Genomic DNA, 15,398 nt, shown 5'->3' with positions numbered 1-15,398 from the left:
TGGGCCCACCATCTAATTTTATTAAAAAATGATAAGCCTACAATTTATGTACAATTTTTATACAACTTAATGATAACAAATTAGTTTTTTAAAATTTTCTTTGACTTTTGATTTAATTTGATATTACTGAATTTTAAAACAATATTATTTTATTATAAAGTGGTAAAATAATTACGGACCGGTTGTTAGTCTCTTGATGCTCACTTTTTGTAGTAGCTACAATAATTATTTTATACAAATAAAAGTAGCTTTATTTGATATATTAAATCTATTTTATGATAAAAATAATTTTATAATTTGACGCACATATCACATTAAACTATATCAATAAACCACATCACATATTAACGTATTTTTATATGTTATATTATATCTATTTTGTAATAAAAATAATTTTACAATATGACTTAATACGTGAATTTAAATTTCAGTTCAATCTTAAAGACTAACCGATTGAGATGGTTTAGAGTGGTACATCGAACAGATCTTAAAATATTTATAATTTTTATCACATTGGATTGGGTTGTAACTATGAAACCAAGAAGCTTAGCTGACTTTGCTTCTGGCCCATGGTGCAGACCATGACACCAAGGTGTTTACGTGCAATTCATGCCATCCACATATTTCCACAGCATACATGGAAATAACCTCGAAAACAATTTTCGTTTCAAGGAACTTGGATTCTACTCAACTCGAAGATACATATCTTCCTTCTCTTTTTGCGAGGAGTACAAATCTGCCGAAGTTTCTCTCTCGCTTCCTTCACATTCTTACCATTCTCTGATCATGCAATGTTGGTGGTGCTTTCACCTAGGTGATCTTTGAGAATTTCTCTTAGGTAGTCTAGCTGTTCGGAGCCACCTTGAAGTTCCTCCCACTAGAAAATATAGACCCGGAAATCCATTTTATCAGTTTCTTTCGAGGCAGAAAAGAAAAGCAATAAGACAAGAATAACAAAAATCACTTTGTCCAATAAAACATGTAAGAAAATAAGAAATGGTCTGCCATTGATACTTATAAAAAAAAAAAAAAAAAAAAAAACAGAAATGGTATGCCATTGATGAACAAGAGTTCAATAGATGGACATTTGTGTATCGTGAAAGGACTAGCACAAAAGCATGACATAGTAAAAAGTTGGTAAAAGCCACACCATATAATCATAAATCTATCATACAATCGTGTGCACGTTTAATTGTTGTGTTAGGTTGTTTGTTTTGCAATAAAAGTCCGCCTATTTATTCTAAATTGTGTTGGTTTGGGTGCTCAGAGGTTGAGAGCATTGGATCCAGAGTAACACCAACCATATGTAGTGGAATAATTTTAGAGCATTTATACAACTCTAGGCAGGTTATTGAGCAAGGGCATAAATGTAAACGAGCAAAAGAAGTATCTTACAATTTTTTCATTGTTAGCATCATTTTTATAACTTATTTTTGCCAAGGCCCTGTTATTATCTCTTGATTTTGTTAAATCATACAATGTAAACCAGTTAAGCTCATGTCTACCAAGGCAAAGAATTATGGAATTTCCAACAGAAGGTAAAATGAGGAATCTCACCTCTAGATGAGACAATGAATAGATCTTCCAACCAGCAGCAGTAATGTAGCGGCGCTTCAGCATGGTATGTCCTAGAGGTGCCCCTGCAGAAAAGAAAACTAAGAACATCAACTGAAAGCTAAATCATCACTATAAAGATGGTCAAATTACACCATGAATTTCATCAGATTACAACGTTATACAAGCAGGAGATGCCCACCCGTGTTCCTTGAGAAATGAGTTGGCCCATCAATCTCCAAAGCAACTTTCTTTTCAACTAAAACTGCATCTAAAGTATACCCATCCACAACATACTCTCGGACCCAATCAAGGCCAGTGTTAACAAGAAGGCGAGCTACCTCCTTCTGAAAGGATGAAGTGATTTTATTATTAAACCTCCTAGTTTTTCTTGCACGGGAAATTTTCTCCTCGAGAGCACTTGTCAAAGACAGCTGAAGATGTGGGTATTCTAGATTCAAGCACTGGTTCACAAGATGAACTTGAGAAGCAAACATGATATCCTCCCTATACTGCTCTGAAATCCTTTGCTCCTCAAAGTGGCTCAGAGTTCTCCACATATTAGAAAAGAAAATCCGGTCCATTTGTCCAAAAACAGCATAAGACCAAGCAATATTCCCAAGCTGACCCCTATTAAAACTGAGTACGGGAGATCTTAAAACTCGATCAGAGTCAAGGTCTTTACTGCTGTCCTCGCTGCTTTCTTCGATACCATCTACAGTTCTTTTCCTTAAGCAGCATTTAAATTGGCTAGAGTCCTTAAAGACACTATCTAAAGACTCAAGCAAAAGGTCAACAGGCTCATATAAAGAAGCAAAAGCCCACAAGACTTGAGCAAGTTCCTGCCCATGGAAAGTGTGAATTATATCTGACGCCCTTTTTGACAATTCTGAAAAGAGATCAGGGGCAGAATGCTGCATTGATGCAAAAGCACCCGCAACATTAGCAACATTCTGAGAATTGAACTCTCCAACCCTTGTCAAAGCCACCTCAGCAACTCTATCCATTTCAGATAAGTAAAGCAGCTCACCTCCAATCTTGGACAATGCCCATGAGATATTTGAGATACCTTGAGCTGAACATTCTGGTAAGGCTGTCATTGCAATACCCACAAGCATAGACATCTCTCTTCGACGGGCAAAAGCCAGCCTATGCATTTCCATCATTGAAACCTTCTCCATGTTCTTAGCAATACGATGAAGTGCAGTAGCAATATTTAAAGGAGAGAGGGGCGAGGGGCTCAAGCCTTTCCCGACAGCCACGATTGTCTCTGCAGTAACCTCCAACACTTCTTCCGCAGTCTGAGCTTCTATGATAGCTCTGTTCAAATTAATTTCTTTCCTACGATCAGAGGGCCCTGAAAATTGGGATAGCCTCTGAACAAATTCTCCCATTGAGTGCTCCTTCTTTTCTTCAAACATCCCACCTGCCAACATACTCACCTGCTTCATTAGGCCATCAATATCATCAACAGTCTTCATATCTTGCAATTCAGATTCATCCTCCGAGTCATCAAACACATCTTCCTCAACTTTAATATTAATTTTCTCTTTGTTTGCCATCTTCTTTTTGTTCTTCTTCTTTTTCTTCTTCCCAGTAATTAAATCTTCCATTTTACGAGTAAGCCCCCTCACCTCAATCGATTTGAGTGCAACCTTTCTCGCCTTCACACACCAATCCATTCCATCAGTGTCTTCCAGCAACTTTGATTTCTGCCATTTTTTCTTTTTCTTGGGAGGCTTGATGCCCAAAGGGTCAAGCTCCCCAAGGAACTCCAATTCCCAGTCCATATTACAATCTTTTTTTCCTTTATCATCATCACCATCACCATCATCAAGACTCACTGAGCTAACAGCATGATTGTCTCTACCCAGATTTAAGCAATTTCTTCTCGGAAAACCTAGCTTGGGTTTACGGGTAAAACACCTAGCTCCCGATTTTAGCATTGGAAGGGTATAAACTAGTTTAGGATCGAAAACGAAGGGTTTTAAGCAAATTTGGTGTGGAAATGTGTTCAACAACCCTTCCATACTTTCCTATATGTGTATATATGCTCCGAAGAAAAATTGCCCACTGCTACCGCAAGTGCCCAATCAAATGAAGAGATATCACAAAATGTGGAGGAAGTGAAACATACCCATCAAAGGAATTCCACTGATTTTCGAGAAATTCGAACCATTAAAAGCAAAGATTTTTGCTTCCCTCGACGTCTTCTTTGATACTTTCGTTTACGAGAAGTAGCTTGAGACAACAAAAGTAGCTTGAGAGAGCCACCAGAACTAAACCGAATTCGACTGGATAAGAGATCGGAGATATTGACGATGCTCCAGTTAAACGGTGTGTCGTCTTCCCCGTCAATGGAAATTGCGGGATGCTGAATAGAAAACGAAAAAACAGTCCCACTGGATTTGAGGAGTATCAACGGTAGGAGTTGTCCCAGCTTTTTGCGCATCAAGCCCTCTCATATTCTGTATAGAAATAATATTTGCATTAGTTGACAAGCGCCGTATAATATATATATTTTTTTAAATGTGAGTAAATATGTTACTTATATGAAATAAATAACAAATTTTTAATGATAATTCTAATTCTTTTTAAAAATAATTGTTTAATGTTTTCACACTTTTCAATTGTAAATAAAGTGATCTCTTCTTAATTTAAAAGTTTTACCATTTTCTAGATGAGATATTTTTAATAATAGTAAAATTTTTTAGTTAAGATTAGTTGAAATAATTTGTAAAAAAATATTTATTTAGATAGTGAGATGAGATGAGATAATTTTTACTTTTTAAAATTTGAAAAATGTGTAAGTCTCACGGTATTTATAGAATACTCAAATCTTTGAGATTTTATATTGTTCATATACTGTTCATACATTATTTATTATCAATTTTTACAATTTTATATTGTTTATTTACATTAATATTTTCAAAATTTGGAAAAAAAATAAACTGTTTAGATAGACAAAAAATTTGTACCATACAGCTCCAAATGTGATAAATTCATATGAACTGACTAACCAAACCGAGCTCATTTATGTTAGATTTGATAACTTAAAATTCTTATCTCAAACATGCAAAAGTGCATCAACTGAACATAGTTCTGTCTGGTAATAACTAACTGATACAAAAATGAATTTGTCACTCTCTCTCTTTTCTCTCTCTCTCTCTCCCGTGATTCCAGTTCCACACAGTATTTCCTTCTTCTTCGATCGCCAAACCTTTGTAACGACAGGTGGGTGAGTTTTTATTTTTATTCTTCTCCCGCACAAAAACTTTTGTACCACTTATTAAATAATATATACACAAAAAAAAAATATACACAAATAATATAATAAAATGTGGGCATAATATTATTATCTTATTTATTTATTTATTTATTTTTATTTTTTATATATATCGAATAAGAAAAAATTTGCATACAAAAATAGTAAAAAATTATTTTTTACATGCATGAAGGGATTTATGTTATTTATTGATAAAATATTTAATAAATTAATTATGTAATCATTAGAACAACTTTCCAATTATTGGTAGGATCCATACCTATTTCAACTTCCAATAAATAAATTTAAACTCATCTTACCATCTAATCTCATTTTTGGTGGGCCCCACAAAACTGACTCTATCATCTTAACTCACTCTTATTTATAAAAAACTTAAGTCAACATCCGAACGTAACCTAAGTATCCAAACATGCCTTACTTGTAAGTTTATCATTTTCCTTTATAAAAACGCTCATGACTGAAAACACGTTATCTAAAAAATTGTATGTGTATTATAAATGGAAAATGATAAACCTTCAATTAAAAATGAGAATGATACTTGCAATCTTAGAGTATGTTAGCTCCACACATTTCTTTGGAAAAAATTTAATAAATCTGGAATTCATAGGAAAAAAAAATAATTTTTTATGATAGACTCAATTTTTTCAAATAGAATACATAGGATTTGCACACCCTACAGTTATATCCAACATTACTTTTTAGAAATACCCTCAATTTAAAACATACTTGTATGAAAAGGTTGTAAAAAAAAATTAAAAAAAAAAAATCATACACGCATTATTACTCTTTCTCTATTTTAACTACCTATCTTTCTAAAATTTCCCTCTCTATTTTTTCCTTATTCTATTCAAATGATTTTTGTTTAATCTACAATTGTTAGATCAGATGAATAGTTGAAACACGATGAAGAAAAAAAAAATTATTTAATAAAAAATTGAAGAAAATGATAAATTCATTTTCTATTTTCAAATAATGATAAAAAAATGTAGCAATAATAATAATAGAAATATAAATAAAAGTAGAAAAAGATAAAATTTCAAAATATATAGCTTAAGATAAAAGACATGTTCCGAACAACTATTATCACATTCCTGGGGAAAACGTTTAAAGGAACCAAAGAAGGAAAAAAATAATAAAGTAAATTTAACTTGCCACAATAGCCTCCCTAAATTTGATAAGCCACTGTAGTGAAATTAAATTCATTCATCAAAATATATATATATATATATATATATATATATATTTTTAAATTTTTACTAAAAATTCTTTAGAGAAATTTTACATAAAAACCTTATACCACACATTTCCGCTTAATCAACATATGATTTTTCATCTTTAACCTTCTTATACAGAATGACAAGTTAAAAATGATAAATTACAGATTAATTAAATATAAGTGTGTGGTGTAAGACTTTTTTATAACGTTTTTCAAATCTTTCTAGGTGGTAGGATGCATATGCTTTTAGCAAACCACGCTAAGGTTGTGTTTAGATAATGAGGTAATCTTAGATATTTTGTGAATAATAATAAAAAATTATTGAATAGTAATACAAAATAGTAAAAAAATAATAAATAGTAATGAAGTATTTACCTCACCACCCAAACTCGGACTAAGTTTTAATTTTTTTATTATTTAATTTTTAATTATGCAAATTTTTACAATTAAATCATTCTGTTAATTTATCTAAAGGTCATGTTGTAAACCAATGAGAACGTGACACATGACATCCTTATTTAAGAAATAATAAAAATTTTAAAAATATAAAAGTGCATAAAATATTTTACTAGTTGAAATAATTAAAACAACTAGGTAATGCAAGTGGTACCACTAACATGAGCTTGAAATTTGAATACGAGGCTATGCATTCCATACCCAACTTGAAGTGCATAAAATGATCATATATATCAAATAATGCTATACGCCGAACTCTCGTATCACTTTAATATTATTATATAAGATGTAACATATATATATTACTATTAGATAATAAAAAATTATTTAATAATAAAAAATATATCACATCATATATAATAAAATAAAAATAAAATTATAGAGACCGTATAGAATTTTTCACAAAGCCTCTCTGGATGTGTTATTTTATTTGCAGATACGAATATTGCGATGTATGTTAAAAATTTTTCACTGGTTATGAACCCCACAGCAACAGAAGGCTTTGTGACAATGGAATCGGAATGCGAAGAGCTGGAAAGGGTTTGAGCCATCTAGCTTGCACTCGGCAACACCCACTGTTCATTTTCTTGTCTTCTCTTCAAACGCCGTCAGGCATTTTCTTGTGCTGGAAGAGATCCAGAAGCGGAATTCTCGGTGGTTTAACTCCTTTGGTGGATTTATGGATTTCTAGTCGGCCTCTGCTAAGCTTTCCAGTGAGTTCAACGATCGATGACTCACCTTCCCATGCTTGTCCACAGTCAGATACATTTCCCCCACTGAGCATTTATCATATAATTGCTAAACCTGTCGTGCATGCAGATCAGGGACATAAAATCTGTGTTAGCAGCTTGAAGCCTATGATATTCTGTGTTTTAGATAACTCCAATGGCTAGATTTGTGGCTGCTCTATTGGATTAGTCTTGTTCTTTGTTTTTGGGGAAATGAACGAAGAGAACAACAAAATCGCAGATGTCATTAATTGGACCAATCTCATGAACAGTGCCAAACCGAGTCGGTCATATTTTTGCTGTGTCCGAATTGGGTTTGAAGTTTTTCGTTCTGAGAGGTTTTCACGGTATCACCATAGCCCCATGATACGTATATCCCACCCCCCTGACATCTTTCATCAAATATAAAACCTTCCATGCATACGCTATTCCATGTCCGATTTCGTGTCGGAGGCCTCCTATGTTCTGAAAACAAAATAAAGGAATTATATAAGAGTTACGTACCTATGAAAGCCAGAAGCAGAACCAGAAGTGGATTTCCAGCCAAAGTAAGCATTGTACGTTGTTGATTCACCACCTTTAATGTCCGGAACCGAGTAAACACCTCTGTCATTCAAATCCACAAAGTCAGACTGCAAAGCACCGGCGATTAGGGTGTCATCAAATGCTGTCATGTGGGGAAAAGCTTCGCTTGCAGGGCATTTACTTGCATCGCACTTGGAGCACTGTCTGCAAAGCCGATCACTCTTCAAATCTGCAGCACCAATATTGACAGCAGCATGAGTCATCGCCAACACAAGTATCCACATGATGGGGATGCAGTTTTTAGCCATGTTAGTTGTTTTGTTTTGCATGATTCTTTGGTTGGGGTTGACATGTTTATATTCTCTATCTTTTTCTTGGTTTGATCGATTTTGCTTGTTTCGTTTTAAATGAATGAAATTTATTTGTTAATCCTGTCTGGCAACAAAGCTGGAGTTTGTTCTTTGTGGGGTTGTGATTGGTACCCTTGGATTATAACATCCATGAATCTGCAGTTTTTTCAGTCGTCATATGCATTCTTAATTCTCGTGTTTTGGATTCCAGTCTTAAGTACTTACTTACTATAAGCGCTTATTCCGTGATTTAAAGCTTTGATTTTAAATCCCTAAAGTGAAAGTACCCAAGAATTTGCTGAATACCACTGTAACGAAGCATTGGCTAAGTGCACAAGATGCAAGGCAACTGGAATCCATAGGAATTCTTCATTTGTCTCTGCTAAAAATCTTTTATATAATAATAGCATACAAACAAGGTAGCAGGCAACTGGATCCATCGTATTTCTTCATTTATCTCTAATAAACCCTTCAAAAGTCATGCATTCGGGTTCAAGATTTGCTTGAAACTTGAAATAAAAGGAGAGAACTGGGTTGGGCCCGTCGTCTGTTCACGATTTAAAGGGGCTAATTCTTTGTAGGTTTTTTTTTTTTTTTTTTTTTTTTTTTTTTTTTTTTTTTTTTTAATTTTTTTTCCACTGCCTCTCTTATAGATATATATATCCAATTAAAAGAATCGAAATTATATAAAAATTGGAGCTTCATAGTATTGTACTATAGTTTATGTCATAGGTCAAACATTTTTACTATTTGTTAGTTCAGCTCATTGTCTTGGAACAAGATAGCCACCAAGCCAAATTGGTAACATAGGACAAAGGGGCGAAATTGTTCCTGAAAGCGATAAATATTACTCATAAATACAGTACAGGTAACAATTGACGAATAAATTTCCTTTCAGTCCATATCACCTCTCTGTCTCTCTGTCTCTCTCACTCTCTCTCTCTCTCCCCTCTTGGGGTTTTCAAGTTCAAAGCAACCTTCATTCAACACCCCTTGTTCAAACCAACCCTATTTTCCACCAACCAGCAAGAAAGGTTTATTCTCAAGGTATAATGGTATATGCCTTTTAGCCTTTTAGGCCAGCTTTGAGATTTTTGTAGTTTTGTCGTAAAATAGGGCTTTCATGATATTTGGTTGGCCACCGAATATAAATGCTTCTCTCTTCTTGTCTAAGACTAATGGCAGACACCCTTCTCAAACTGTTACTTCAACTACTCTGTACTTTTCCCCATAGCTCAAGGGGGATAACATTTGTTGCGCAGCCATGGATATGTTTGTTGATGGTCATTTAATGTTTGGCATGAACATATGACATAATGGTTAGATGCCCATCAACGAACACATCCATGATATATTGCGTTCCTCTTCTCCTCACACACTCCTCTTTTGCTCCTCAAAACTTTTTTCCTTGGTAAGCCAGCTTTGTGTGGGTGCTTTCTGTAATTTATTTATATAGAAGAATGTTTATTATTTTAGTTCTTTATGCATTTGTCCCCTCTCTTGCTTTGAAAATCCTTGTATCTTCGTTTCTATGTTGCAAAATTGATACCCATCGTGTCTGTAATACATTTCTTGGTTGGTGATATTTTCTTTGGATTGTTAAGTGTGGCAGAACTGCAGAAGCTATATGTCATAGGACAGCAAAACATTCAGAACTCAGAACCTCGTTGTTCTTGTTGAAGAATCTCTGCCTATAAAATGAAATACCAATTGTTAATACTTAAAAAGGGCACAGAAATTCAAAAGGGGAGAAAGATCTATTCATGGCCCTGTTAAGGTTGTCCTGAGCTTGGATCGGTGTTGTGCTGAGCCCCAGGCAGTGGTCTAGTATGGTTGTACGATGTCCGTGAGTATATCCATGATGGTAAACAGATGATAAATGCGGGGAAATAGATCAAATGAGACATGCAGACTTAGGTGGTTTGGTACTAGGCTTATGTCCACGGGATTCAAAGATGGGAGAATCCATTATAATAAACTTGTTTTATAGTTTTTCATGGTCTCTTATCCTCACTGTATAATAGATTCCGAAAGTCCGTCTTCTGGTGGAGATCTCTTCGCTAAAATCTCAGTCGTGAGGTTAAAGAAGCCTTCTTGGAGAAGTCTAACCGAAAAGTCTCTAAAGTCGTATATGCCCATGCCTTTTATCTCTTCACCCTTGCTTTAGGTCATCCATCCCTCTTTTGTGCCCTCTTCATTCTTTTCCTCCTGACATCCTGATACCTTGTCTTCCCTTATCCTTTCTATGTCCCCTTTCATTTTCTCATTTTTTTTTTGTCTTCTAGTGATTGTCTTTTGATGGGTGGCCTTGAGAACCATTTTGGATCTAATCTATTTTACCCCCTTACACCAATATTTATTGTTTGTGCATTCTCTATGTATGATGTAACTACTCAAGAATTTCTCTGCATTTGGTTCTAGTAATTTAGTTTCATAAGGTATAATCAATGGAGAGAGTCAAAAACTAATCTATGGATATTTCTACAAACTGGTGTCTGTTGCTCAGGAAGCATTTGAAGCCACTTGTTGGGAAGGCGAATCCCCACCATGTGCACAAAGGCTTCTGGGCTCAATAATTTCAAAGCGTGGATGTTTCATCTTTGTAGTGTTTGTTTTCACGATCTTTCAGAGGTTGTGCTTGAAATCAAGCCTGCTCTTTTAAGATCCATCCCAAAATTCAAATGATTTACACATTCATACACTTTTTCTATGCAGATACATACGCGTTGTTGCATAAAGTCCCAGTATTATTGTTAGATTTTGATAGAGTAATGAAAAACAGAGCTTTACACCTATTCGAAGAAATGCTTCAACGAAAGTAAAGTCTGTGTAAAACTCATCATTGTATTACTATTACTTTTCCATATTGAATACAACCACAACAATACAGAATTTATAGGCATATTTATCCTATATTTCAGACTCATTTACATAAAGAAAATAATAATAAAAGTCCTGTATTCGGTTACAAATATATTCAGGAATCTTCTACTTTATTCTAGCACATCTATTGTGAATTTTGTTGAGAGTTTGTTGCAGAAGCTTCTTTGGACGCTGAGTCATTATGTGCTCTATTATCCCCCCTTGCTTCAAGCGACATAGGAAGTATGGTAAGACTTGAACGCAGCAATGAGAAACGAGCAGTAGATAAGGGCTTTGTAAGAATATCAGCCAGTTGTTCATGGCTAGAGATAAAGGACACATTGAGTGTTTTGGCTGCCACACTGTCCCTCACAAAATGAAAATCAAGGTCCACATGCTTTGTTCTAGAATGCAAAATAGGATTCACAAAAAGATAAGTAGCACCCATATTATCACATAGCAGAGTAGGAAGATCAACAAGACAAATTCCTAATTCTTTAAGAAGGGATTGGAGCCATAATAATTCACAAGCAGTATTGGCAACGGACTTGTATTCAGCTTCAGTTGAAGAACATGCAATCGTGGGTTGCTTTTTGGAACCCCATGCAATTAAACGAGAACCAAAGAAGATACAGAAACCATCGGTGGACTTCTGATCATTCGGACAATCAGCCTAATCAGCATCGAAGAAGGCTAAAAGTTTAGGAGAAGAAATTGGAGAAAAATGAAGAGCAAAGGCAGCAGTTGGACGAAGATACCGAAGTATTCGTTTAATAGCTTGCCAATGAGAAGTGCGGGGACAATGCATAAATTGGCAAACTTTGTTGACAGTGAAAGAAATATCCAGGACGAGTAAAAGCAAGGTACTGAAGACTGCCAACGACACTACGATAAAGCTGTGGATCCTCAAAGGTGGATCCATCAAGAGCACTCAGCTTTGTCAAGGTAGCCATGGGGGTAGACACCAGTTTACAGTTGTCCATATTATTTTTTGATAGTAAGTCAGAGATATATCGAGACTGAGAGAGAAATAAACCACGTGGGGTTACGAGTTACTTGTATTCCTAGAAAATAATGTAGGGGGCCTAAGTCTTTGACAGGAAAGGTATTTCGAAGAGCTGTAATGAACTAAGTGACAAGCATAGGATCAGAGGCTGTAACTATGATATCATCTACATAAATGAGTACATAGACAATTGCAGAACCAGATTTAAAAATGAACAAGAAAGAATCAGAGGCAGAAGCGTGAAAACCCAAGGCAAGTAATTGTGAACTTAGTTTAGAAAACCAAGCTCGTGGGGCTTAAACGTGGGTCTTGTTTAAGCCCATAAATGGATTTTTTGAGTTTACATACATATTGAGGGAAGTCAGAATTAACAAACCCGACTGGTTGCTGCATGAAGACGTCCTCCTCTAAGTCACCATGAAGGAAGGCATTCTGAACATCAAGCTGGTGCAAGGGCTAGTGCCGAGAAACTGCAATGGAGAGTAATAAATGAATGGTGATGGGTTTTACCACTGGGCTAAAAGTCAAGACCAGGCTATTGATGGAACCCTTTAGCAACCAAACGAGCTTTTCGACGCTCTAGAGTACCATCAACATGTCTCTTGGTCTTGAGTACCCATTTTGAACCAAGAATATTTTGAGATGGATGAGGAGGAACTAGGGTCCACGTTTGATTGTGAAGGAGGGCCTCAAATTCACTGGCCATGGCAGCACGCCAGGCAGGAAATTTGGAGGCCTCAGTGTATGTGGAGGGTTCCTCAAGAATAGATATAGCTTCAGTGAGATGAGAAGAAGGATGAGTAGAGGGCCAGGGTATAGTTCCATCAGATTGTTGTTTTGGTCGATGGGTGTTTGTCTTGGATCGGGTGAGCATAGAATGGGTATTGGACCGATGCTCAGTGGAAGAGGGAGGTAAGGAGGAGACCAATGTAGGTATAAGTTGGGAGCTGGAATCAAGAGAGGTGGGTAAATGATCAATCTGTGAAGAGAAGGAAGTATGGGTTGTGGAGATGGGTGTTGGCGCTACCGAAGTAGAAGGGGGATTTGGGTCTGAGGAGGAAGGCAATATTTCGGAGCTGGGTATGAGAGTTTCACACGAGAGAGGAGGCTTAGTTGGTAGGCTGGGTATGGGCGAATCGGGTTGGTGGGCTTGAGTGGGCCCAAATGATGTGGGAATAATATATGGAGGGAAAGAGGGAGTATCGGGCCGAACGGAGAGGAGGTTTAGAAAGGTAGGATCGGGTTGGGCCAAATTTACAGATGCTAGGGAACCAGTGCTATTAGAAAAGGAAAAATTAGTTTCATCAAAACGCACATCATGCGAGACATAAATTCTACCAGTTGGTATATGAAAACAATTGTATCCTTTATGATCAGATGTGTAACCAAGAAAGACATAGAGTTGAGAACGAATATCCATTTTATGTTTATTAAAATGACGTAAATTAGGCCAACAAGCTAAACCAAAAACATGGAAAAAGGAATAGTCAGGAGTTTGAGTAAAGAGAATTTGAAATGGTGACTGATTTTGTAAAATTGGAGTGGGCATTCGATTAATAAGAAAAACAGTGGTTTGAAAAGCATCAACCTAAAATTTAGTAGGAACAGAGGACTGAGCGAGTAAGGACAGTCTAGTTTCTACAATATGATGGTGACGCTGTTCAATACTACCATTTTGAGAATGTGAATATGGACATGTTATGTGATGAGAAATACCAAAATGTTGTAAAATTTTTAGAAGTCGGCGGAATTCACCACCCCAATCTGTTTGTATGGCAATGATTTTAGAAGAAAAGGTATTTGTTATATATTTAACAAAGGCCAAGAAAATAGTAGGTACATCAGATTTAGCATGAAGGGGAAAAAACCAGATGTATTTACTAAAGTCATCAACAATAGACAAATAATAATGAAAACCATTAGAGGAAAGCACATGCGCTGGTCCTCAAATAGATAAAAATAAAAGTTGAAAAGGTTGGGAGGATTGAGATGGTGAGGGAGGGTGCGGGAGAGCATGTGCTTTTGCTTGGAGACAGGCAGCACGTGGTGTCATATTATTTCTTGTAGTAGTAACAGGAAGTTGAAATTTCTAAATGGTAAAGGCAATAATAAGTGAAGATGGATGACCGATACGAGAGTGCCAGATTTAAGGGGAGGTGCGTTCACCAATAAGAGCATGTTTGGAAGAAGAAGACATGGCCTGAGCATCAACAGGAAGCACATATAAGCCATCCTTAATGGGTCCTTGACGAAGAATCGTCTGCGTGCGCAAATCCTTCACAAGAAAACCAGATGAATTAAACTCAAAGAAGATATTATTGTCATGAAAAAACTGATGCACAGATAATAAATTGCGTGAAATTGATGGAACATGTGATAAATGACAAAGAAGAAATTTGCCATTTGGGGTGGGAAGAATTCCAGTGCCAGAATGCTGAATTGGAAGTGATGAACCATCTCTGATGCATACTTGGTCAGTGCCTTGATACTGATGGGAGTCCAAATTTAAGGTGGAGAAATTGGCTGTAAAATGATTAGTAGCTGCTGTATCAGGGAACCAACTGTTCGGATAAGTGGGTGTTTGAGTGTAGGTAGTGTTATTTGCCGAGAAGGATGGTGGTGGAGGTGACTGATGAGCATTATCAAAGCGATGGTGATAGACCATAGCAGTATGACCAATTTTATAACAGACCTGACAGACAGGACGATTAGAGGAAGAATTAGAAAAATAGTTTGGAGATGGAGGGGCTCGACCTCCTTCTCGTCCACACCGAAAGCCACAACCACAGCCTCGGTTTGGGGAGGAAGGTGAAAAAGAAGTGCGAGCAGAGGTGGAGTTGGTAGAAAGTGAGGTACCAGAGAGTAGAGACTAAGTTTGATGAGCCATACGTGACTCATGGTTAAGTAGATAGCTGAAAATTTGAGAGAAAGATAAAGAATCAGGTCGGGTGGAGATGGACGTGACCAAGGATTCGTAGTCCGATCCAAGACCAGCCAAGAGATAAACATTGAATTCTCTAGAAGAAATGGGACAACCAGTAGCAGAGAGGGAAGAAGAGAGAGCTTTGACTTTATTAAAATACTTTGTAATGGAGTCACTTCCCTTCTTAAGGGTTGCTAATTGAAGATGTATTTGCATAAGATGGGCATCGGAGTGAGAAGAGTGAAGACCTTGAAGAGTTGTCCAAACCTCATGCGAGGTGGAGCAGTCCGTGATTTGTGCAAGAATGCCATTAGTAAGAGTGGCAGAAAGAGCAGAATAAGTAATTGATTATGAAGAATCCACTTATCATGCTCAGGATTAGGGGCATCATTGATAGTGGGGGAGGGTTTACGGCAGGAACCATCGACAAAGCCAAATAGTTGATTACTTTTGAGAAATGGTATGATCTGGGATTTCCAGAGAATAAAGTTT

At 36.2% G+C, this 15,398-nt stretch overlaps 1 protein-coding gene and 1 long non-coding RNA gene across 2 annotated transcripts; one reads left to right on the top strand and one right to left on the bottom strand.

Annotated features, from left to right (window-relative positions):
* Positions 1–469: 469 nt before the first annotated feature.
* Positions 470–4,012, bottom strand: LOC122300808 (RAP domain-containing protein, chloroplastic). Its single transcript, XM_043111705.1, has 3 exons — positions 1,757–4,012; positions 1,558–1,640; positions 470–877 (listed from the first exon to the last, which is right to left on the bottom strand). Exons 1-3 carry the CDS (start codon positions 3,582–3,584, stop codon positions 785–787), a joined length of 2,004 nt encoding a protein of 667 aa, XP_042967639.1. The 5' UTR covers positions 3,585–4,012; the 3' UTR covers positions 470–784.
* A 5,258-nt stretch (positions 4,013–9,270) lies between these two features.
* Positions 9,271–11,089, top strand: LOC122295181. Its single transcript, XR_006237876.1, has 2 exons — positions 9,271–10,746; positions 10,831–11,089. It is a non-coding gene; the product is annotated as an uncharacterized LOC122295181 (long non-coding RNA).
* Positions 11,090–15,398: the final 4,309 nt, after the last annotated feature.

This window comes from Carya illinoinensis, chromosome 2, assembly GCF_018687715.1.
Source record: "Carya illinoinensis cultivar Pawnee chromosome 2, C.illinoinensisPawnee_v1, whole genome shotgun sequence".
In the NCBI taxonomy this organism is placed as follows: domain Eukaryota; kingdom Viridiplantae; phylum Streptophyta; class Magnoliopsida; order Fagales; family Juglandaceae; genus Carya; species Carya illinoinensis.
This window is presented reverse-complemented; position numbering and strand designations above follow the sequence as displayed.

What these genes read in the sequence shown, in the direction of transcription:
- LOC122300808 (XM_043111705.1), bottom strand. Translation starts at nt 3,584, where the DNA reads ATGGAAGGGTTGTTGAACACATTTCCACACCAAATTTGCTTAAAACCC. An exon ending in TCATTTCTCAAGGAACACGG is followed by an intron (nt 1,641 to 1,756) that starts GTGGGCATCTCC and finishes TCTTTTCTGCAG; the next exon opens with GGGCACCTCTAGGACATACC. An exon ending in ATTCATTGTCTCATCTAGAG is followed by an intron (nt 878 to 1,557) that starts GTGAGATTCCTC and finishes TATATTTTCTAG; the next exon opens with TGGGAGGAACTTCAAGGTGG.